The following is a 25,104-nucleotide window of genomic DNA, read 5'->3' as shown; positions in this document are numbered from 1 at the left end:
GGCTTTACAGAGGTTTGGACAGAGGTTCTTTGCCCCGAGAGAGGAAAGGGCAGAGGAATGACTTGGATACCGTTCTCCGCTTCCTTGGACAACCGTTCAAGCGTAGACAAACCTGACTTAGCTGAACCTGAAGCCCAAGGAGGGCTTGATGTTGTGGTTGCTGAAAGCAGTGGGCAGTTCTGGGAGAGAACTCTACAGTGGTTTCTGAGCGAAGATGTGGCCAACTCAGAAATACAGCATCAACACTTTGAGCGGTTCTACAGAGAAGGTGAAGGCCCTCGAGAAGTTTTCAGATACCTCCATGATCTCTGCCACCAGTGGCTGAAGCCAAATGAGAAGACCAAGCATCAGATCCTGGACCTGGTGATCCTGGAACAGTTCCTGGCCATCCTCCCCCAAGACATGGCTGACTGGGTCGGGGAATGTGGGGCAGAGACCTCTTCTCAGGCAGTGGCTCTGGCGGAAGGCTTCCTCCTGAGTCAGGCAGAGGACAAGAAGCAGGAAGAACAGGTAAAAACAATCTTGATGTCTCCAAAGCTAATACTGATTTGCTGACAGATTAATCTTGTCTGCTCCCAAGATGGCAGCCAGTGTGGGGTTATTAGCATCTTTTCCCATATATTAGCCTCCTATAGCTGTTTCTAACTATGTTGCTATTCTATTGAAATTTGATGTCCCCACAAGTAGCTTTGAAAGCAAGGGATGTGAGGAATATGGACCTTCTTTTGAAGTGGAGGGACCCTGGTAGCACAGTGGGTTAAGCCACTGAGCTGCTGAACTTGCTGACCGAAAGGTCGGCGGTTCAAAGTCGGGGAGTGGAGTGAGCTCCTGTTGTTAGGCCCAGCTTCTGCCAATCTAGTAGTTTGAAAACATGCAAATGTAAGTAGATAAATAAGTACCACTTCTGCAGAAAGGTAACAGCACTCCATGCAGTCATGCCGGCCACATGACCTAGGAGGTGTCTATGGACAATGCCAGTTCTTCGGCTTAGAAATGGAGATGAGCATCAACCTCCAGAGTCAGACACATAGACTTAATGTCAAAGGAAACCTTTACCTTTTACCTAACTCTCAAAAGCTTCTTAGCAGAATAATTCTCCTTTTAAACAAGACCCAGGCTCCCTCTGTCCCATGTTTTCAAAGAAAGCTCCAGATGTTCTTCCTACAAATGCAGTATAACCAGATATGGCAGTATGACAACATTGCAATGGCAGCATTTGTTTCCCCTTCCTTCCCCTTCTTGGGTTCAGGGGTAGAATGTGCTCTCATCCAAGTTCAGAAATCACCCACTTAAAAATGGACTTCTAATTCTCCTTGCTCTCTAGGCCAACAACCCCTGTGTGAAAGTTCAGTCAGACCTGCCTGCATCCAATGCGTCTCCGTCAGACAGAACACAGAATCCCCAGTGGAAATTGCTCAAGCAGAAGGAAGATGGTCCTGTGCCCTTGCAGCGTAAGAATAAATCCTCTTTGACATAATTCGTCTTGTGTTTTACACTTTTTAAATGATTATGTTTCGATTATGTGTTTTAGCACATAGTGATGTAACCCGCCTTGAGCTGTGAGGAGAAGTGGATAAGAAACAAAATTATTATAATCCCCCCTGAGAAAAGTTGAGTATTTTTTGCCTAGGGGAAGCATATTTCAAGCAAGCTGTCTTGTTGGTTGCTCCCAGGCTATGGACCTCTTTTCGACAGGAGCTAAGGTTAGCTTTTTGTCTTTTTTTCTATTGACTGATGAAAACATTTTTAGTTGAACATATATTTATTGGGTTGCTGTGAGTGACGTTTCGCTCACATCTATGGTAGGCATCCTCAGAGGTTGTGAGGCACCTCACAACCTCTGAAGATGCCCGTCATAGATGTGGGTGAAAGGTTGAGAGAAAACTTCTGGAACATGGCCATACATCCCAAAATCTCACAGCAACCCAGTGATTCCGACCATGAAAGCCTTCGACAATAAATATTTATTGATGTGACAATTTAAACCTTAAGTATTCTTAGTCCCTGTGTCTTTTTAATTCATATTTTAAACCACCTTGGTGTTGTTTGGGGTGCTAATTCAGAATATTATATTTGATAGACTACATCATCTCCAGTTTCTTAGATATAGTTATCATGGTTTTCTATGGGCGAGCAAATGGTGACTGGTAGATGACATATGTTTTGTATCTCAAAAACCTGCACTGATAATGGGAAATTTGAGCTATTTTTTAAAATAAGCAAGTCAAATATACCCATAAATAGGGCTCACATTTTAGGGACCAAAATGTATGTTGGCCAGTGTTATTCTAGGCATTTCATAGGATAAGTGGTTAATCTTCAGTATGATTTCTCATCTTTGATTTTCATTCTTTCAATATACTGATATCTGAACTTTGCTCCCTGGGACACAAGACGTTGTTTCTCTACTCTTCACTATATTAGCCTCAAAATAATACCATGAAATAGGTTAAGCGAAGAGAAAGAAACTGTCCAAGGTCTCTCAACGAATGCCACGGGCAAGTGAGAGCTAGAACTGGAATTCCTCATGCTCTAATCCAATTTCTTAAGCACTGAGCCAAAATGCCAAACAGATTTTACTGAATGCAAAATGCAAAGGGTTTCTTTCTCCCAGTTCCTTTTTAGGGTGATAGCTGAATCTCTGAGACAAGCCAATGTAATCAGTTTGCATACGTACAAACACACACTTTGGTTCTTTCCCTCAGGGTCTGTGATGACACTACAACCAAATCTTCAGTCGTCTCTTCCTCCTTGTGATGAAACAGAACCAACTGAGGTAAGGAGCAGGATTCCTGGGAGAAAAGGACTAGGGCACCCTTGGTGTGCCAATTCCAGGCTCACATCCCTGGTTGCTTTGTAAATTTCGTGTCATATCTATATGTCAGTGAGATAATGTTCCATCATTATTAGCTTGTAGAATAAGGCCTCTTCTATGCTGCCCTATGTCCCAGGATCGGATCCCAGATTATTGTTTTATCTCAGATTATATGGCAGTGTAGACTCATATAATCCAGTTCAAAGCAGATAATCTGAAATCCGATCCTGGGATAAAGGACATTGTAGATCCTCCACCATCATCATCTCCATTAAAACCATCACACTGACCCTGCTGAGCCAGACCAAAGCTCCAAGTCGTCCAACATTGTGTGTCCCACTATGGCCAACCAAAATCATCTAGAAATATTGCAATTCCGGTATTAAAGCCATAGCCCTTTCTCATTGTTCTTTCCCAGCAACCGCTTTATTATTATTATTATTATTATTATTATTATTATTATTATTATTATTATTATTATTATATTCAGAATCTAGGCCTCTGGTAATGGACTTGTCTATCATCCAACATTAAGCTTTCAACCCTTTGTTCCTTGAGGGGCCTTTATTGAACTGTAAGCAGGAAATGTCTTCTTTTTCCTCCAGGGCCCAGTGAGCTTTGAGGATGTGGTTGTTCATTTCTCCCTGGAAGAGTGGGCTCTTCTAGATGTGGATCAGAGAGCCCTGCACACTCAGATCATGGAGGAAACTTGTGAGATTGTGGCTTCTCTTGGTAAGGCTCCCTCACTGATGATCATTCTGGTTTTATAATGAGTGGGATCAGTATCCAAAATCATTCCACCTATTGAAAACTACATTTTCTTCTCAGTACTTCTTCCTGAAATATCCTTTTAGCCCTGATAATTGCTAAACATCTTATTTTGCTTGAGGGCATGTCCAATGTACAACCTGATCTATTTAAGCAGGGACAGGCTGGACCCAACTGTATTATTCTATAACTACTGGGTCTTCTCCAACTTACATTTTTTTGGGTTACCATTAAACCAGCTTTTATTAGAACCTCCCAAACCCAAAAAACCTGAATAAAATATATTTTTTTAAAAAAAAAGAACCTCCCAAACCCATCTAGAATAGTCTGGAAGAGTCTCCCAGGGAGAATGGAAAGAATATCATCTATGTAGCCAACAATACAATACTGCATGGGTGGCAGGACAGTGTTCACTAGCTGTTGAAATGTAGTGGGCACCCCATGTAAGCCAAAGAGCGTATAAATAACATGATAAAACCATTGGGATGTAGCTGTCTGTGGACCATGGGGAATGTGCCAGTAAACCTTAATGAAGTCAAGTATTGGATAAACCCCAGTGGTTCTAACATCTCTTCTACACAGGGTAAAAACATCAAACTCTGGCGCCTCATTAACTTGAGAGAAATTTATGCAAAAAATGTACATTTCCATCTGGCTTGGGCACTAACACTGGCTGATTCCTCAGGGACTTTCTAATTCCTCCATTACTTCTAGTCTCAGCATTGCCCCAACCTCCCCCTCTACTCTGAAGCCAAGGCTGTTTTGGATCCTAACTGCAGGCCAGGATGTTGTTTGGATATTATATTGTTTTGATATGTGGTTCGCCCTGGATATACTGAAAAAAACATCAGGGTCATCTCGTACAAGGTGTCATACTTGTCTTAGTTGTACAGCAGTTCGGTTCTTTTCCAAAGTTAGGAGTTATGGTGAACAGACCTGAGATCCTCCTCAGTCTCTCTGTGGCCCCTTCTACACTGCACTATATCCCAGGATCTGATCCCAGGTTATCTTCTTATCTCAGATTATCTGGCAGTGGAGACACATATAATCCAGTTTAAAGCAGACTTTTTATTTGCCTCCTTGCCAACCCTCTCACAGAAGCTTTAATTGAGGCTAACGGTTCTCTTTTCCTCCTGGAGTTAGGAAGCTAAGAAGAGCTGAGGCAGTGCTACTAATGAATCCTGCTCTTCCATACCTATAGTTCCTGAAATCCCATGAAGCATAAAAAGACTGGAGCAAAAAGTATCAATGGGAAGAAAGAGATTATGATGATTATGATGATTTGTTATTTGCTTTATTAATGCCCTACCTTTCTCTCCGTGGGGTCTTAAAGCTGCCCTCTGCTTCTGTTGTTTTTAGGATAATTTCTATTGAGCCCTTTTCCCATTTCCTGAGAGTCCTTTCCATGTCCAGCGAGGAATGACGTTTTTATGTTCTTTCCATTTTTTCCCAGCAGAAAACTGTAAGAAGCGAAATGTCTGTGTCAAGTGTGGGAAGTGTTTTGGACACAAACGGGAACTTAAGAAACACCAGAAAGTCCATACAGAAGAAAAAAGTTGTGCTGGAAAGAAAGCCTTCAAGTGCAACTTATGTGGGAAAGGTTTTGCCCAAAATAGAGTACTTGCATTTCATAAGAGACTCTGTGGTGGAAAAAAACACATTCCATGTAAAGTCTCAGGAAACCGTTTTGATTACAAATTGCACCACCGGAGCCATAAAGTATTCCAAAAAGGAAAGAAAACACACAAATGTCACGAGTGTGGAAAACACTTTGCTGGCAGATCAGTGCTTATGATCCATCAGAGACTCCACACAGGAGAGAAGCCACACAAATGCCTGAAGTGTGGGAAATGTTTTACTCAGATGTCATGCCTTTTGAGACACGAGAGAACCCACACAGGAGAGAAACCATATAAATGCTGGGAGTGTGCGAAATCTTTTTCTCAGAAAGCAAACCTTGTGGCTCATCAGAGACTTCACACAGGAGAGAAACCATACAAGTGCCAGGAGTGTGGGAAATGTTTTACTCGGAACGCACATCTTGTTAGCCACCAGAGAGTTCACGCAGGAGAATATCCATATAAATGCCAGGAATCTGGAAAGTTCTTTTCTCCCAGCCTCCGCTTTCTAAGCCATACAAGACTCCACACAGGAGAGAGACTGTACAAATGTCAAGAGTGTGGGGAATGTTTTGTTGACCGTCAACAATTAGTAAGGCATCTGGTACTCCATACAGAAGACAAAGCATATGAATGTCAGGAGTGTGGGAAATGTTTTACCCGGAATGAAAACCTTCTAAACCACTCCAGGGTCCACTCTGGAGTGAAACCATACACCTGCAGTGAGTGTGGAAAAAGTTTTGTTCACAGTTCATCCCTTGCATATCACAAGAGACTTCACACAGAAGATAAATCATACAAATGTCAGGAGTGTGGGATGTATTTTGGTTACAGGAAAAAACTAATAAGTCACCAGAGAGTCCACAGTGGAGAGAAACCGTACAAATGCCAGGAGTGTGGGAAGTGTTTTGCTCAGGATTCATATCTTGTGAAGCACAACAGGAGAATTCACACAGGAGAGAAACCATACAAATGCCAAGAGTGTGGGAAATGTTTTGCTCAGAGTTCAACCCTTGCGCAACACAGCAGACTTCACACAGGAGTGAAACCATATAAATGCCAAGAGTGTGGAAAATGTTTTGCTCAGAGTTCATATCTTGTGGTGCACAATGAACTGCACACAGGAGAGAAACCATACAAATGTCAACAGTGCGGGAAATGCTTTGCTCAGAATTCATATCTTGTGAAGCACAACAAGAGACTTCACACAGGAGAGAAGCCATACGAATGCCAGGAGTGTGGAAAATGCTTTGCTCAGAGTTCAGCTCTTGCACGTCATGAGATGATTCACGTAAGAAAAAAGTCATTAAAATGTTAGGAGTGTTTATTTGTGCCAGATCTGTAGGAATGAAGCTCTCTCCACCTGCCTCTCTTCTCCCTGCAGCAGGCATGAACGGAGGAGAGATAGTGAGTATGAATGTTGGCTGTATGTGAGTGAATGTTGGAGGAAATGTGATACTTCTCCTTTGTCTTTGCAACCAATATAGATATTATAAAACTAGTAACTGGTGTCTGTGTGTCTGCTTCCTTCCTCTGAAAGTGCCTAATGGACTCTGTTCCACTGAAAATCGATTAAAGAACACTTATAAGGTTTAAAATGAATTCATGGCACAAGGTGGTGTTAGCTGGAAAAACGCTGGTGAGAAACTGTGTCCCTCCTTCAGTCCTGGTAGGATGCTGATAGTCATAACAAAAAGGCTAGTGGGAAGTTGTGCCTCATCTGGCCTCATCAGCCCTTTCGCAGCTGCCATCAGTCTCCACAGCTTTTTTATGGCCACCACTGCCTTTCCCTCCTCTGTCACCAACTGGGATCTCTTGCCCAACAGTGCAGATGGGTTTAGGTGCGTGATTCTAATGTGTTATCAAATCTAATACACTGATATACCTAGATATCTCTTTGAACTGTTAGGGACAAAGATATGTCAATGCACTATCTCATATATATCTCATATATAGGCAGAACGTTGGATAAGCGAATATGTTGGATAATAAGAAAGGATTAAGGAAAAGCTTATTAAACGTCAAATTTGGTTATGATTTTACAAATTAAGCATCAAAACATCATGTTATACAACAAATTTGAGAAAAAAGTAGTTCAATATGTAGTAATACTATGTAGTAATTACTGTATTTACGAATTTAGCACCAAAATATCACAATATATTGAAAACATTGACTACTGCGTTGGATAATCCAGAACGTTGGATAAGCGAATGTTGGATAAGTGAGACTCTACTGTACTTCTAAAATTCCACTATTAAATATATTTTATTTCTAAAGATAAGAGACACTATTTAGAATCTTGTGGGCCATCCAGTCCAACCCCCTGCCAAGAAGTGGGAAAATCACATTCAAAGCACCCCCGAGAGATGGCCATCCAGCCTCTGCTTAAAAGTCTCCAAAGAAGGAATCTACGTCACACTTCAGGGCAGAGAGTTCCACTGCCGAACAGCTCTCCCAGTGGGGAAGTAATTCCTAATGTAGAAATGGAATCACCTTTCCTGTAGTTTGAAGTCATTGTTCTGCATAGTAGTCTAGGGCAGCAGAAAACAAGTTTGCTCCCCCCCTCCCTATGACATCCCCTCACATATTTATACATGGCTATATGTGTGTGTGTGTGTGTGTGTGTATGTTTCAGGGAAACACTGCCTCTTTTCAGAAAGCAAACCAGCCAATGAAAGGACTCTGGGAAAAAAGGGAGGAGAGGAGAGAAGCGATGGAGGTGAAAGGGAGAAGAAAGATCTGATGGGAATCTGGAGCTCAGCTGGAAAGCAGAGAACCAGCCTTGCAGCTGAATGGGGCAAGGAAGGGTTAAGGGGAGAGAGAGGGATTTCTAGAGAGAAAAGGAAGTGGGAAGGAGGGAGGCGCCCAGTCCTCCAAAGCAGAGGAGCCTCTTCTTCCCCCTCTTGGCCTTCCTCCTCCTCCTCCTCCCAGGGCTGCCTTCCTCTCCTCCTGGTGAGTCCTTGGGTGGAGATGGCAATCTGTCATCACAGCCCCCTTTCCACCCACTCTCCCGTTCCTCCCATAGAGGCGGGAGGTTTTTATTGCTTTTTTCTGCAGTGATTCTTGAAGGAGGGGAAGAGACCATAGTATGTTAGGAATCCAAGAAGGCTGGGTCTGGGTCTACATTGTCAATATTATGCAGTTTGACAGCATTTAACTGCCATGGCTCAATGCCATAGAATCCTGGGGTTTGTAGTATGGAAGAGGCATCAGCACTCTTTGGCAGAGAGGCCTAAAGACTTTTTTAAACTACAACTACCACGAGTCCATAGCACTGAGCCATAACAATAACAACAATTATTATAATAATAATAAACTTTATATACCGCTACCATCTCCCATAGGGCCTCGAGGCGGCTTACAAAATAACACTGCCACATGTCCATAGCACTGAGCCATAACAACAACAACAATAATAATCTCTATATCCCGCCACCATCTCCCATAGGGACTTCGGGGTGGCTCACAAAATAACACAGTGGTACCATACAATACATAAAATGCAACACAACAACATATAAAATCAACAACACATTACATAAAACCTAACATATAAAATTAATAAAAAGCTGGAAAAAAACAAGTTTTTAGCTCTGATAGCTAAAGTGGTGTCAAACAATGTTACATTGATAGTGCAGATACACTGAAAGACAGAAGAATGAATTAAGGTAAATTCTTGCATGTGACTTGTCTGGTGGAGCAAGTGATGGTGATTAAAAGGGGTGAAATTTTATATAGCTGAGCTTGCTACACAATTAAAGTAGTTTAGGGGCCCCTCCACACAGCCATATAACCAGTTCAAAGCAAATATTGTGGGGTTTTCTGCCTTGATATTCTGGGATAAAGGGCTGTGTGGAAGGGCCGTTCATTATCTGAGTCCAAACTGCTATATATAACCAGTTCAAAGCAGATAGTGTGGGATTTTATTCTGCTGTGTGGAAGGGGCCAATTGTGTAACAACCAAAATAACCTTGCAGTAACTCTAAGGGCCCTACCACACAGCCATATAACCCAGAATATGAAGGCAGATAATCCACAATATCTGGGTTATCTGAGCCTTTTTAAAAAGCAGAATAAGTCCTCCATCTCTTTTGGAGGGCAGAACCCAAAGCTTCCATATTTTATTGAATCTAAAGCACACTTTCCCCCAATTTAAGGAGCTTTTAAAAAGGTGAATCTTAGATTTGATGGAGAGGGGAAAATTTCCCTGGGAATGAAAAAAATGAAAAATAAATCCCTAGTTTTCAAACCTATTCTACTCATTCATCTAGCTTTCCTTCAGGGAGGAGACTGTTGTTTCCTGGAAGATATTTATTGCTTTCAGCTTTTTTGACATAGTACCTTAATCTGCAACATAACAACATCTTGACTTTACAGTGTTTTGGAGCAGAGTTTACAGAAGTTTACCTTGAGTCCTGTTGGCTGTTTCATTGGACAGTGTTTCCAAAATGTTTGAGTTGGAGACCGCTTGGCCTGAAGCAGACGGGGAATGTGACGGCATTTCTGTGGAGAGCAGTGGGGAAGTCTGGGAAAGAACCATGCAGAGGTTTATGAGTCCTGGCATCCAGCATCAGCTCTTCAGGCAGTTCTCCTTCCAGGATGGCGCGGAGCCTCGCAAGGTATGTAGCTGTCTCCACAATCTCTGCCACCTGTGGTTGAATCCAGAAGAACTGACCAAGGCTGAGATGCTAGACCTGGTGGTCCTGAAACGGTTCCTGAGCATCCTTCCTCCAGAGATGGGGAGCTGGGTCCGAGAGTGTGGGGCAGAAACCTGTTCCCAGGCGGTGGCCCTGGCGGAAGGCTTCCTCCTGAGTCGGGCAGAGGACAAGAAGCAGGAAGAACAGGTGAGAGCATTCCTTATTGGTGTCTCTAAAGTGGGGTTCAACAGATGGATTGATTGAATGTATATCCTGCCTTTCTAACAAGAGGGGTGCAGGGTTATAATTTAAAAAATATACATGTTCCTACTTACAAATTCCACCTGAGAACAAACCTACAGAACCTATCTCTTTTGTAACTAGGGGACAGCCTGTATACCCAGAAATTGCCTACTCCCACTTTGAACAGTAAAACCTGCTATAATTCAAGTGGCCATTACGAGTCATCCAGCTAGATATGCTCCTAGCAACATCTTATTGGCTGCTGGACTAGCTAACAAATTATATATTTATTTCGGTTGACGACCAGCACCAAAAAATGAACAAAAGTCAGAATAGGAACATATACATGTAGGTATTAAGAAACACTGTCAAAAGCAAAGTTAAAACTCGGTATAGAATATAATAGTTAAAACTATTACAGTAAGTTGTAGCAGGACCAACTGTATGTGTGTTGAAGAAAAACCTTATGATGGTAATTACTAGGTGCAGCTGGTAATGTAGGTCAACCAGCAATCTTGGACCTCACCCAATGGGATAGGTATAACTGTATGGGTTTTTAGAATATAGTTCTGGAGAGTTTTTTACTCTGAGGAGATCTATGCTCAAAGACTCTGTCTAAGGAGCAAGTAGGAGAGAAGCCCTTGTGCTGCTCTAAAAGGAGGCTATGGTGGAATAGCTGTTTGCTCAAGGTTTATGTTTTGCTTTTCTCATTTGACTTAAGATGAAGATGTCTTGTTTTGTGTTACTTACAAAGACTGTAAGGTTTTTTTTCTGAACTGCTTGTTTTGTATACGACATTGCGAGTTTGTGTTTCATCTCTGCTATCAAGAGTAAAGTTTTTCTGTTCATTTCTACTCTTGTCTGTGTGTCTTAGCATTTATATGCTAATATGACAATGGCATGGGGGATCTTTATTTTGATATCCCACCTCTGCCACCAAATCATGTAATGGAACTACAGGGGAGTTTATTTCTGCTGCCACCTTTTGCGTTGAGGAGCCTTGCTTTATTTATGTTGAGGCTTAGAGATGAGAGTGAGACTTTGCATGTGATGAAACAAGAACTACCGTATATACTCGAGTATAAGCCGACCCGAATATAAGCCGAGGCACCTAATTTTACCACAAAATCTGGGAAAACTTATTGACTCGAGTATAAGACGAGGGTGGGAGATGCAGCAGCTATTGGTCAATTTCAAAAATAAAATAGATATTAATAAAATTGCATTATTTGAGGCATCAGTAGGTTAAATGTTTTTGAATATTTATATAAAACTGTAATTTAAAATAATAAGACTTTAATAAGATAAGACTGTCCAACTCTGAATACCTATATACTCAAGTATAAGCTGACCTGAATAGAAGTCGGCCAGGACCCTCACTCGAGTATAAGCCGAGGGGAGCTTTTTCAGCCCTAAAAAGGGTATTTGTGTACAGTGTTCCCTCACTTATCACGGGGGTTAGGTTCCAGGACAACCCACGATAAGTAAAATTCATGAAGTAGGGACACTATATTTATTTTAATATTTATACATTATTTTAGTAGTTCTACACTATTTTAAGTATCAACCAATCGTGTGCCTCCTTCTCCTCCCATTGACACTTGGGCTCCTTTTCTTTCCCTTTGGCTTCTCCTTCCTCCCTTCCTTAGGCTGTAAATTGTAATTTTTTATGATTTATAATAGTCTTTTAGAGTTTATTGAAAAACCACAAAACAGTGAATCTGTGAAAAGTGAACCGCGAAGTAGTGAGGGAACACTGTATTTGACTTTTTTGAGGTACATAAGCTTGATGGTTTTCAGGAACATAAATATGGTGTTTTGGGAGGTTTTTTTTTCATGTCAGGATCGACGTGAGAAACTGCAAGTCGCTTCTGGAGTGAAATAATTGGCCGTCTACAAGGACGTTGCCCAGGGTACGCACAGATGTTTTTACTAACCTTGTGAGAGGCTTCTCTCATGTCCCCGCATGGAGCTGGAGCTGACAGGGGGAGCTCATCTGCACTCTCCCTGGGTTGGATTTGAACCTGGCAGCCTTCGGGTCAGCAACCCAACTTGGTTTTAACCCATTATGCTCCTTATAAATATGGTACAAATGCTTGATGGTTACAAATTGCTTTTGTTTGCTTTCTGAAGAAGTTATTACTTCAAAATGTTTCTGTATGATTTTGCTTAATGTATTTCCTCAGTCTTTCCTTCCCAAAAGGCTTTAATAAATTACTTCCAAAAACTGACTTTTAAAACTTAAACTGGACTCTGTAATCCTGACTAAACTGCACTTTAAAACCTAAACTGCACTTTAAAAAAAACCTCACTAGGACCAACTATTCTCTCTGAGTATCCAGCTATCTTCATTAGCTGTCTGTCCTCAGCTAACTGCCTAGAATGTTCAGGAATAACTGCTCTAACGGACGTTTTAGCTCCGCCCCACTCTCATGCCTTAGCACCTGCTCATTTACATCTGGCCAATCAGGCTGCTCCATGCAAATAGCTGCTAAATGGCTCCTCCCCTGGCTGTGCTGTATAATGGGAGCCACAAAATATCTGCCTAACTTCCTGGTTTTACAAAATGGCTGCTCACAAACCAACCCTTTGAAGCAGGCCACATACCAACTTTTCCCCAGGTAGGTCAGATCCGTTATAGCATGGTTAAATTGGAATCTGGGCCCAATAACAAATCAGGAGGTCTACAGGATTTGAGTGCACCAGACTCCTCCATAATAATAATAATAATAACAATAATACTTTATTTTTCTATCCCGCCACCATCTCCCCGAAGGGACTCAGGGCGGCTAACATGGGGCGATGCCCAAAACAAAACAGAATAAAGCAATTACAATGAATATCAAAACAAAACAGTAATAATATAAATAAAATAAACAATTTAAACATTTTAAAAATAAAATAAAACACATAAAATCAGAACAAATGAGTAATAATACAGCATCAACCACTGGAGATAAAAGGGGTTGGGCATATAAAACACAATATCCAAAGCTTTAATAAAGTGCATAAACAAGAATCGGAGAGTCAACTGGGACTATATGGGATATGGTAAGGTAGGAAAGGGTTAAAGTGCTAAGAAGTAATGTCTCAGTGAAAGGGTCTATCATGTTGGTGAATTAATCAAATGCACACTGAAATAGCCATGTCTGATGCATGAAGCCAATTGGCTGAGTTTGCAAGGACATGGGAATTGATTTTGAAACTGTTGCTATCCTGCTGCTGGAGAATCGGTTTGAACAGGTTTCTCTCTGTGTGTGTCTACTGAGTACTGGCTGGAAAGAAGATGGCTCTGTACTCAGAGAGGCCTGGCTATTTCTGAGGCCTTGTTTTGCTGCTGATCTTCACTGAAGCAGATTTCCATTAAAAGGAAATCCAGGGATAATTGGGGAATCTGTTAGTACACCATCCACCCTGCTGCCTAACAGATTCCCTGGTTGAGCACAAAAAATGGAAGCCAATGGAAACAGAAACTGTCATGGAATGCATGGTGAAGTGGGCGGGTAACGTTGGCCACACAATTGGAATAGAAGAGTGGGAAAAAAATTGGAACATCGAATTGAAATATACTATGCATATGACATAAGAGAAAATTGGTATGAAATGATGTACCAATGGTATATTACCCTAAGTAAATTAGCAAAATGTAATAAGAATATGAATGGCAAATGCTGGAAATCTAATACGGAATTGGTACCTTTTTTCATATGTGGTGGAGTTGTAACATGGCAAAAAAGTATTGGAGAGATACATGGGAAAATTCAGATTTTACAGATAAAACTACACATGAAACCAGAATAATTTCTTTTAGGCATCATCAACATAAAGTTAGAGAGAAATAAACATACTCTATCTAATTATCTAATGACCACGGCAAGAATAGTTTATGCAAGATATTGGAGGTCAAATGAAATTCCTTCCTCAAAGGAATAGTTGACAAAAATGATAGAAAGACCCATCTCTCCTGGAAGGTCTACCCAGTCAAGTTTAAATCATGAGTTTTGATTTACAGTCTATTGCTACCATTTGTCAATTCTGTATTTGTGTTTGAAATAGGTTTTCATATGTGTGTGTGTGTGTGTGTGTTTATTTATGTAATTTACTGTATCACATTCATTTGTTTTTTAATTTGTTGCACCCTGCCTTGAGCCACAAGGAGAATCAGGTAATAAAATTGTTGTTGTTGTTGTTATATAATTGTTTGAGTTCTTCTTCATATGTTTGTGTATGGATGTGTAATTTTTTTCTTCATTTTCTCCTTGCTTTGCCAGTCAAAAAATCTCTGTGTGGAAGTTCAGTCTCTTCTCCATGCATCAGAGGCCTCAGTATCAGACACCAACCAGAATCCCGAGTGGAAGGAGATAAAGCAAGAGGGAGATGAAAGTGCTGCCTTCCAGGGTAAGAACGAAACCTCTCTGGCAGAATCATTCTTGTGTTTTACACGTCCATAAGTTCGCCTTCTGGAAGGAGTGCAACCTTTTTTGTCTGGTGCAGCACATTAACAACCACTTTAAAACTGTAGAAGTGAAAGGATGCAGGCAGGATCATGGGCATTCAGTATGAAACTGTAGTGTTGTAGCATAAGGTTTGTGTATTGAAATCAACACAAAATTGTGTACAGTGAGCCCTCCTCTTTTGTGAGTTTCCCACTCTGAGTTTGGATTATTTGTGAGTTTGAAATTCCTCTGCCTTCTAAAGTTGATTGCCATGTAAACATTCACATAGCAGCCCCATCCGTAAGAGGCAAGCAAGTGAGATATTGGGAGGTTTGTATACAATGAGTCTCTGCATCACCTTTCCTTTCCTAGGTAAAACAGACTTGCAGCACCCAGGTAAGAGGAGATCCCCATGGATAAGTCTCCTGTTCCTTTTCTTGCCTTCTGCAAATCTCTGTTGTGTCCAGACAAACAAAGATGAGCGCTCTAGGCCTACAGAAAAAGGAGGAGGATTGAGATCCATCGGGGCTGGTTCCTCTTCCGCTTCTGTTCACAGTGTGTTTCTGGTCCCCATGGCATCTTCCTTCCTTTGCCTGGGTGGAAGGGACAGGACCTTTTCAGTAGTGGCTCCCCGCCTATGGAACGTCCTCCCCAGTGAAATCAGGCAGGCTCCCTCCTTCCTATCCTTCCGTAGGAAGGTTAAAACTTAGTTGTGGCGCCAGGCTTTCAAATAAGAATTAGCAGCGCTAATTATTATTATGTACTCCAGAACTCAATTGACAGACCCAGTCTTTTGAACTTGAACACAACCATTTGTATTTTAGAATGTTTTTATGAATGTTGATGTAAGTTAATAATTTTAATCTGATTTATAGTGTATTGTATAATTTTTATATGTGTGTTTATTGTAAGCCGCCCTGAGTTCCTTTGCGGGTGAGAAGGGTGGGATATAAATGATGTAATAAATAAAAATAAATAAATAAAAAGGGAGACTCCGGCACACAGGAAGAGAAAAGGAGTTAATTTCTGCAGGATAAGCGAAGTGGTGCACAGTACTCGCTTTTCCCACAACCTCAGTGACTGCAAGGGCGGTGGCCCATTCCCGCACCAATTCAGAGAGATTCCCAGTTTTCCCATTTTCGTGAAGGAGCTAAACTACTTCCTGAGTGAATGAAGTAGTTTAGCATGCATTGTGCTATGAACAATCTGAATTTTATTGAAGGCATGCATAAGGGCCGTGGTGGCTCAGTGGGTTAAACATGCAAACTGCAGAATGCCTCATATCCCAGTCCAGCCTCCTGAGAATTGGATCAAAATGCCCTATAGATTTTACTAAGTGCTAGGGTAAAGGTAAACGTTTCCCCTGACGTTAAGTGTAGTCGTATCTGACTGTGGGGGTTGGTGCTTATCTCAATTGCTAAGCCGAAGAGCCGGCGTTGTCCGTAGACACCTCCAAGGTCATGTGGCGACTGGCATGACTGTGCGGAGCGCTGTTACCTTCGCACCGAAGCGGTACCTATTGATCTACTCACATTTGCATGTTTTCAAACTGCTAGGTTGGCAAAAGTTGAGGTTAACAGTGGGCGCTCACCCCTCTCCCCAGATTTGAACTGCCAGTCTTTCGGTCAGCAAGTTCAAAAGCTTAGCAGTTTAAACCGCTCTGCCACTGGGGGCTCCCAAAAGTTCTACTATCTTCAAAACAGTGTATTTATCTTAAGTGTCTTTTTAGAATAGTAATTGAGCCTCTGAAACAAACTGGTATGATCAGTTTCCATCCCACTTTGGTCTTTCCGACAGGGCTGGAAATAGTGCCACAGTCAAGTCTTCATTCGTCTCCTCTTTGCGATGGAGCAGAAACAACTGAGGTAAGAAGGAGTGAGGGAAGGAGATGGATGGGAAAATCTTAAAAATTGTTTTCTGTCAGAAAAGTAGTCATTAATTTCACCTTATGCACAAACTTTGCAAACCTCCCCTTAGGTGGCAAATGAGCTCACTGTACCCTCATTAATCTTGAAAGAATTCCGTCAATTTTTTCCCCAATTTTATTTATTTGTTTCATTGTCCCGCCCTCCACCCTTTCCCCTTGGACATACAGTTTGTACAATAAACTACAGAAATTACATTTGAAATATCAGTTGTAATCTCAGTTTTTCCATTCTGCATCTTAATACATTCTCTAAGTAATTCCTAACTAGATCCCACATGCTCTTATTATAACAAATTCTATTTTATCTGTATTGTTCAATTTACAATTTGTTATTTCCACATTTAACATCTTTGCTATATAATTATACCAATTTGTCAGAGTCCACTTTGTTTTGTCTTTCCTACTGAGTTCCAGTTTCTCTTTGTTTGGCTTCCTTACCTGTAGTTTTATGTTCGTTTAGGAGGGTGGAGTTTAGGAAAACTCTTCCTGTTTTGTGGCAGCCATTTTGTTTGTGCTTTTGTCTGAGGAAAAGGGAGCCATTTTGTGTCAGTTAGTTGGCCACGCCCCCTTCTGCCTGAGGTAAAAGGAGCCGTTATAGATCACTGGGGAATTCTAGAGGCAGGACGTATCTTCAGTTGATCCCAGAGTTCCAGGCTTTGACAAGCTATCTCAAGTCAATACTTATGACCAGGTACCTCAACCAGTTCATTTTACTTAACAACCAGTTACTTCAACCAGCCTGGGCTGTGATGCAGCTGGTTAATAGCCAGCAGCAGTAAATCACCACTGACGAGAGGTTGTTGGTTCGAAGCCAGGGTCGGAGTTAAGCTCCCAACTGTTAATAGCCTAGCTTGCTGTCCACCTAAGCAGCTCAAAAACAGCTGTGTCTGTAAGTAGAGAATTCTAGGTACCGCTTAATGCGGGGAGGCTAATTTAACTTAATTTATGACACCATAAATAAACTGCTGGCAGTGTGCGAAGAACATGAGGAAATACTACCATCAAAAAGGACTTGGTGTCACAGTGGATGATGAAGCGGCAGCTCCCCCTGTGGCCAGAATTGAGCATATCCTCATGAAGCTGGAAGCAGGACAATGTTAAATAGCCTCTACAGTCTGTCTGCATATGTGGTATGTTTAATAATGGCATTGAATGCTGCCCTGTCTGTCCAAACGGCATTGAATGTTTGCCGTATAAGTGTACTGTGATCCACCCTGAGTCCCCTTTGGGAGATAGGGCAGAATATAAATAAAGTGTTGTTGTTGTTATTATTATTATTTCAAACCAGCTTACCTTTAACCAGTCTATTTGCAACCAGTGAATTCTACCTTTCATCAACCAACAGTTAAACAGCGACTGATTAACGCCTTGGGCCTTAGAAGCCCCTCTACCAGAGTCTGAGAGCAAGGGAAACTGTCATCTTTTCTCCCCAGAAATATCCACATTTGGCAGCTTCGAAATCATTAGGTCACCTTTCAAGTTTTAAATATGAACTTTGTTGTGGGGAAACCAAGCTAGTACCTAGGTGGAGTTAAACCCAAGAACTGTTAATAAATTGTTATCATTTCCCTAAAAGCAACAGCGTGGGCATTATATCTGTGGAGTCCCTTGTTCTTAAAGAAGGCATCCAGCATCCAAACTGACAGAAAGTTTAGACACGTTAACGCCAAAAATACCTTAAGAGCAGCTTGGGTGCGACAGGACACCAACCCCTCACTAAAACAACGTGCACACATGCTATTAGTTTGTCAACCACTCTTTCTTTCTGCACATTATACACTCATGGTACCCTTGCATGTAATACATTTCTATTAGCTACTATTATTTGAAGATTTAACATTCTATTAATTTCTGCTTCAATCGTTCTCCAGTACGCCTGAATTCTATCACTTTCCCATATCATGTGATTAAACACACCTCTTTGTTTACAACCATGCCAACACCTGTCCTTTGCCCTGGTAAAAAAACGTGCAAGTTGTGCAGGAATTCCTGTACCATTTTTGTAGCATTTTCCTTCTTATTATTTTATTTATTTATTTATTTATTTATTTACAGTATTTATATTCCGCCCTTCTCACCCTGAAGGGGACTCAAGGCGGATCACATTGCACATATAAGGCAAACATTCAATGCCATAACATAGAACAGAGACAGACGCAGGCACGGGCGGGCCTTGAACTCATGACCTCTTGGTCAGAGTGATTTGTTGCAGCTGGCTGCTAACCAGCCTGCGCCACAGCCTGGCTTAGTACATAGTATTTTTCCTTTACTATATTACGTATTCCCCTTTGGATGTCTTCCCTCTCAATTTCCATATTTCTCCACGTTTAAAATATTTCCTTTATTATTTCTTCTTTTACCGTTATAATTTGTTCATACAAGTCTGGAATTTAAAGTGTTGTACTCGGTTATTGAACATACTTATCTGTTACTGAAAAAACATACAAACATGAATATAATGTTTGATGTAATACTGTAAACAGTTTGTATTTGTGTATTACTCATGCGCCTGTAAGGATTATAATTTGTTTGTTACCATTGTTCTATTCTGTATATTAGTTAGTAATAGGACAACTGTATCTTTACACGTATTATAGATTTCTGTGTACTTTAGTGCATACAAGTCTCCTGCCACTTTTTTCCTCTTCTTTCAAACATTTCCTTATCACTTTCTCAAATGGACTGTCCTGTGCCCTAATTCCCTCCATCTATGAATATTTTGTCTTATAGCCCAACTTTGGATCCAATTTCCTGCTCCTATCCAGTTCTGTATTTCTTTTTGCTTTACAGGATTTCTGTCTTCTGTGTATAAGTCCTCAGCTACTTTCGATTAATCTCAATGTTCTGGCTATATTTACGTCATTGTTGTGATTAATTTGCCGTATTGTTGTGCCAGATTATTTTCATTGTCTGGACTTAATTTCTTCTTTCTTTTTTCCATATTCTCATTGTTCCTTTAAACGATTCCTTACATTCTGTTTCCTCTCTCCTATTTCATGCCTTAAATGTTATTTCTTTTTCTTTAATATTATTTATTCCATGTTTACCCATTTTTTCCTAGTGTACTGTATTTCGATCAGTCTTTGAATTTGAAACGCATCATGGTATGCTTCTAAACTTGGTATTTCCCAGCCTAATTCTTCCTCTTTTGCATTTAACTATATATATCACTTATTCTGGACCTTTTCCCTCCAAATGCCCATTGTTTAATTCTTCTATCCCATAGTAGAAGGATAGAAGAATTCCGCTAATTCTGATAATATTGGGTCATTAATTCCACCAAAGGCCAGAAAATTTAGGAATACAGTGTTCTTTCACTTATCGCATGGGTTAGGTTCCAGGACCACCCGCAAAAGTGAAAATCCACAAAGTAGGGACACTATATTTATTTTAATATTTATATATTATTTTAATATTTATACACTATTTTAAGTCTTTATCAACCACTTGTGTGTTGATAAATCGCCTCCTTCTCCTCCCGTTGCCGCTTGGGCTCCTTTTCTCACCCTTCAGCTTCTCCTTCCTCCCTTCCTTAGGCTGTAAATTTTAAATTTTTATGATTTATAATATTCTTTTAGGGTTTATTGAAAAACTGCGAAACAGCGAATCCGCGAAAGTGAACCGCGAAATAGTGAAGGAACACTGTAATAGAGAAATATCAATCCAAACAAACAGTCAAGAGGTCTCATAGTGTGAAAGAATCAATTAAAAAATAATCTGATCTGAAGCCATTATGATGATCTGGCAATATAAAGGTACAGTATACTCTCTATCTTCTGGGTACAGAATTCACCCTACATCAGTGATACCAAGTAATTCTGTCTATAGGCCTGTTACATTTCATTTCTTGATGGCTTTTATGTGAGCAGAAAATGTTTTCTTTTGTTTTCTTTTTCTCCAGGGTCCAGTGACCCTTCAGGATGTGGCCATCCATTTCTCCATAGAGGAGTGGGCCCTTCTGGACCCTGATCAGAGAGCCCTGCACGCACAGATCATGGAGGAGACACGTGGGATCATGGCCTCTCTTGGTAAGGCTCCCTCACTGATGATGATTTCTGTTTTATAATACAATGATCATTGTTACTATATCTGTTTGGGATGGGTATGTCAGATCATTTATTTATTTATTCATAATGAACCATCAAATGTACATGCCACTTTACAATAAAGCAAGTAAAAACAAAATGAGTGTTGCCAGTCGTGCACAATCTAAAATATGGATATGTACACACACAGATGGGAGGATAAATAACACATTTCAAAACTGTAAAGTACAATTGATAGGGAAATTGTGCATATAGAATGCAAATGAAAAACCACTTACAATATAATACTTACCAAATTGGTAATAAGTATAATTAAAATATACAAGGCTGCAAACATCCTGCTAAAATCCCCACAGTTTTGGGAAATAAACAATTTTTAATTCAGATTTAAAAACTGAAGAAAGGAGCAGCTTGCAAATACTCAGGCCGACAGCTCCAAGAATATGGAGCAATGAGTCAGAATGGATGAGGAAGCCTTTGGTTGTATGACAAGCGGGTATGGGCAAACATTGGACTTCCTGGTGTTTTGGACTTCAATTCCCACAATTCCAGGAGGCTGTTAGGAATTGTGGGAGTTGAAGTCCAAAACACCAGGAGAATCGAAGTTTGCCCATGCCTGGTAAATAGCCTAGAATTCCTAGAATTCAGAACTTGAGCAGATCAATAAAAAGAAATAAGGGTGAAAAACAGAGGAGAGTTAGATTATGTAGGTCTTCAGACATCAACACAAGAAACTCATACCAAATTCTAGAGATATCAAAAGTGGGGTGATCATGATCAGAATTGGAATCTTATGAAAAAAATTTTTTTAATTGTGTCAGAAGCGACATCAGAACATACTGCAAGTCACTTCTGGTATGAGAGAATTGGTTGTCTACAGAGACGTTGCCCAGGGGATGCCCAGATATGTTACCATCCTGCTGGGAGGCTTCTCTCATGTCCCCACAAGCTAGAGTTGACATACAGGAGCTCACCCCGTCTCAAAGATTCAAACCGGCAACCTTCAGGTCAGCAGTTCAGCTGGCACAAGGGTTTAACCCATTACACCATTGCGGCTCCTATGATGCAGTGGACATATGTACTCATATGCCTCCTATGGATCCCATTGATCTGCTATGACATTTAATCCTGGTATTTCAGATAAAAACACAACAGCAAATCACACTAAGGTAAAATATCTACTATCCTTTAGGAATGTGGATATGTCAAGGTTGGAATATAGTTCTGGAAATCCCATGAAAATGAAAAGCCTAGACCTAAAGCACCAATGAGAGGGGAGGAAAAAAAACTATGATGTATCTTCCTATCCCCCACAGACCTCTTATGGTTAGGATAATTTTCATTTAGTCCCCGAGTGTCCTTTCCACATATATTGAGGAATTACTTTTTTCCCCTGTTTTTTTCCCAACAGATAACTGGAGGAAGAGAAATGAGTGTGCCAAATGGGCTTTCAAATGCAACGTATGTGGGAAAGGTTTTACCCAAAATATAGCAGCTGTTTTCCACAAGAGACTATGTGGTGGAAAAAAACACAAGCAGTGTAAAGGAAACAGTTTGAATTATAAATTGCACCATCTCAACAATCACACATTCCATGCCAGAAAGAAAACACACAAATGCCAGAAATGTGGGAAATTCTTTCCTGGCAGATCAGTATTACTGGTTCATCAGAGACTCCACACAGGAAAGAAGCCATACAAATGCCTGGAGTGTGGGAAATGTTTTGCTCACAGTTCACATTTTGCGTGGCATCAGAGAGTTCACACAGGAGAGAAACCGTTTCAATGCCAGGAATGTGGAAAATGTTTTTTTCACCATCAACAACTAGTAAGGCACCAAGTATTCCACAAGGGAGAGAGGCTATACGAATGCCACGAGTGTGGGAAATGTTTTCCCCGGAATGCAAACCTTGTGAGACACCAAAAAATTCACAGAGGAGGGAAACCTTACAGATGCCAGGAATGTGGGAAATGTTTTTCCCGAAATGCAAACCTTGTGAGACACCAAAGAATTCACACAGGAGAGAAACTGTTTAAATGCCAAGAATGTGGGGAATGTTTTGTGCACCGTCAACAACTAGTAAGACATCAGTTATTCCATTCAGAAATTAAAGCATACATCTGCAATGAATGTGGAAAATCTTTTGCTCAGAATGAATACCTTGTGATCCACCAGAGAGTCCACACACGAGAGAAACTGTTTCAATGCCAGGACTGTGGGAAATGTTTTTTTCACCATCAACAACTAGTAAGGCACCAGGTATTTCACACGGGAGAGAGACCATACGAATGCCAGGAGTGTGGTAAATGTTTTGCTCGGAATGATCAGCGTATGAGGCACCAGAGAATCCACACTGGGGACAAACCAAACAAATGCCAAAATTGTGGGAAATGTTTTTCTCAGATGACAAGTCTTTTGAGACACCAAAGACTCCATATGGAAGAAAAAACCTACAAATGTCAGGAATGCGGAACCTGTTTTGCAAACAAGTCATCCCTTGTGGACCACAAGAGACTTCACACAGCAGACAATCTGTACAAATGTCAGGAATGTGGGAAATGTTTTGCCCGGAATGCAAACCTTGTGAGACACCAAAGAATCCACACAGGAGAGAAACCATATAAATGCCAGGAATGTGGGGAATGTTTTGCTCACAGTCCACAACTAGTAAGACACCAGTTATTCCATTCAGAAATTAAAGCATACATCTGCAATGAATGTGGAAAATGTCTTGCTACGAGGTCAAGCCTTGAAATCCACCAGAGACTCCACACAGGAGAGAGACCATATGAATGCCAGGAGTGTGGGAAATGTTTTGTTATCATGTCAGTCCTTGTGAAGCACCAGAGAATCCACACTGGGGAGAAACCATACAAATGTCAAAACTGTGAGAAGTGTTTTTCTCAGATGTCAAATCTTTTGAGACACCAAAGACTCCATACAGAAGAAAAAACATACAAATGTAAGGAATGTGGAAGCTGTTTTGCAGACAAGTCATCCCTTGTGGACCACAAGAGACTTCATGCAGCAGAGAAGCTGTACAAATGCCAGGAGTGTGGGAAATGCTTTGCCCAGAATGCAAACCTTGTGAGACACCAAAGAATCCACACAGGAGAGAAACCGTATAAATGCCAGGAATGTGGGGAATGTTTTATTCACCATCAACAACTAGTAAGACACCAATTATCCCATACAGGAGATAAAGCATACAAATGCCAGTACTGTGGGAAATGTTTTGCTCTGAATGCATACCTTGTGATTCACCAAAGAGTCCACACGGGAGAGAAACCATACAGATGCCAAGATTGTGGGAGGTGTTTTGCTCAGATGTCATGTCTTAGGAGACACCAGAACATCCACACAGGAGAGAAACCATACAGCTGCAATGAATGTGGGAAATGTTTTGCCCATAATTCATCCCTTGTGAGCCACAAGAGGCTCCACGCAGGAGAGAAACCTTACACATGCCAGGAGTGTGGGAAAAGTTTTGCTCGGAATGCAGACCTTGTGGCCCACAAGAGAATTCACACTGGAGAGAAACTGTATAAATGCCAGGAATGTGAGGAATGTTTTATGCACAATCAACAACTAGTAAGACATCAGTTATCCCATACGGGAGAGAAAGCATACCAATGCCAGGAGTGTGGGAAATGTTTTGCTCGGAATGAATACCTTGTGACCCACCAGAGGGTCCACACAGGAGAGAAACCATACAACTGCAATGAATGTGGAAAATGTTTTGCTCACAGTTCATCCCTTGTGTGCCACAAGAGACTCCACACAAGAGAAATACAATACAAATGCGACTAGAATGGAACATGTTTTCCTCAGAATGCACAACTTGTGACCCATTAGAGACCCCATGGAGGAGGAGATGCATAGAAATGATAGGAGTGTATGAAATCCTGTGCCTCACAGATGTGAAAATTCGTTGAAAGATATAGTGTGTTTTTCTCTTTCATCGGTGAATAGCTCTTAGCAGTGATAAATTCTAGCTATATTTTGTTAGGCTCTTGTTTAGTACTATTCGCATTCATTACCTAATTCTTGTTCAACGCAGAAGAAACTAAGCTCACTCCATCCTCTCCATAAGATTATCCTGCCACCTATTTTCCAGGCAAAATATGTGTAGTTGTATCTATTGTTCCTTGTACAGCAAAATTATAGGATATTTTATGATCTTGGATGTTCGGACCTCAACATCTTCCAGCACCTGTTAAACTGGCATCTTCTTTGTAAGGCCTGACTAAAGCCTTACTCTTATTACCTAACCAGGTTGTGATACATCTAGCAGACGAATAGCTGAGAAACACTTCAAGAGCTGGGATTGTGGGGCAACTTAAGAGAAATGAAGAATCCTGTTAAGTAGGAGGTGGAGAAATCATTTGCTTACATAATGCTCAGATTAGCCTTCTGCCTTGAGGTACTGTGTATCAGTTCCTTTGAATGTACAATGTTATGTATTATTATTTTGGGTTTCTTATACTCTTAAGAGGTAAATTGTTATTTTATTTTATTTTATTTTATTGCAAAATATAAATCACTGAAACCTGTATACTAAGGAAATAACTGTGTGTACAGAGCAAAAAATACAATGTGTTTTTCTTGTA

General features: G+C 40.8%; 2 protein-coding genes and 1 long non-coding RNA gene across 6 annotated transcripts in view; 2 read left to right on the top strand and 1 right to left on the bottom strand.

Moving 5' to 3' along the window:
* Positions 1–9,782, top strand: part of LOC100553531 (zinc finger protein 347) — a 21,096-nt gene extending 11,314 nt beyond the window's left edge. The window contains exons 5-10 of one of the 2 annotated variants that reach the window (XM_062973334.1): positions 11–510; positions 1,325–1,451; positions 2,706–2,776; positions 3,421–3,547; positions 5,037–6,493; positions 9,644–9,782. In XM_062973334.1, the coding sequence (XP_062829404.1) occupies positions 11–510; positions 1,325–1,451; positions 2,706–2,776; positions 3,421–3,547; positions 5,037–6,493; positions 9,644–9,661 (2,300 nt within the window). In that variant the 3' untranslated portion in view covers positions 9,662–9,782. Of the gene's footprint in view, positions 1–10; positions 511–1,324; positions 1,452–2,705; positions 2,777–3,420; positions 3,548–5,036; positions 6,704–9,643 lie in introns of those variants that run through there. The other variant, XM_008120039.3, reaches the window with a different exon arrangement.
* LOC134297038 (uncharacterized) lies at positions 1,434–9,745 on the bottom strand. Of its 2 annotated transcripts, XR_010003774.1 has the most exons (3): positions 9,613–9,745; positions 4,893–5,043; positions 1,434–1,557 (listed from the first exon to the last, which is right to left on the bottom strand). It is a non-coding gene; the product is annotated as an uncharacterized LOC134297038 (long non-coding RNA). The 2 variants fall into 2 exon arrangements; XR_010003773.1 differs by lacking the exon at positions 1,434–1,557 and having other exon boundaries at positions 4,862–5,043.
* LOC100553335 (zinc finger protein 11) lies at positions 9,654–25,104 on the top strand. Of its 2 annotated transcripts, none has more exons than XM_062973330.1 (5): positions 9,654–9,824; positions 14,357–14,483; positions 16,319–16,386; positions 20,350–20,476; positions 21,906–25,104. In XM_062973330.1, the coding sequence occupies exons 1-5, from the start codon at positions 9,654–9,656 to the stop codon at positions 24,302–24,304; spliced, it is 2,892 nt and encodes a 963-aa protein (XP_062829400.1). In that variant the 3' UTR covers positions 24,305–25,104. The 2 variants fall into 2 exon arrangements, with proteins under 2 accessions (XP_062829400.1, XP_008118250.3); XM_008120043.3 differs by having other exon boundaries at positions 9,654–10,049.

This window comes from Anolis carolinensis, chromosome 2, assembly GCF_035594765.1.
Source record: "Anolis carolinensis isolate JA03-04 chromosome 2, rAnoCar3.1.pri, whole genome shotgun sequence".
NCBI classification, from domain to species: Eukaryota; Metazoa; Chordata; class Lepidosauria; order Squamata; family Dactyloidae; genus Anolis; species Anolis carolinensis.
The sequence above is the reverse complement of the archived record's forward strand: the minus strand, read 5'-3'. Positions and strand labels throughout refer to the sequence as shown.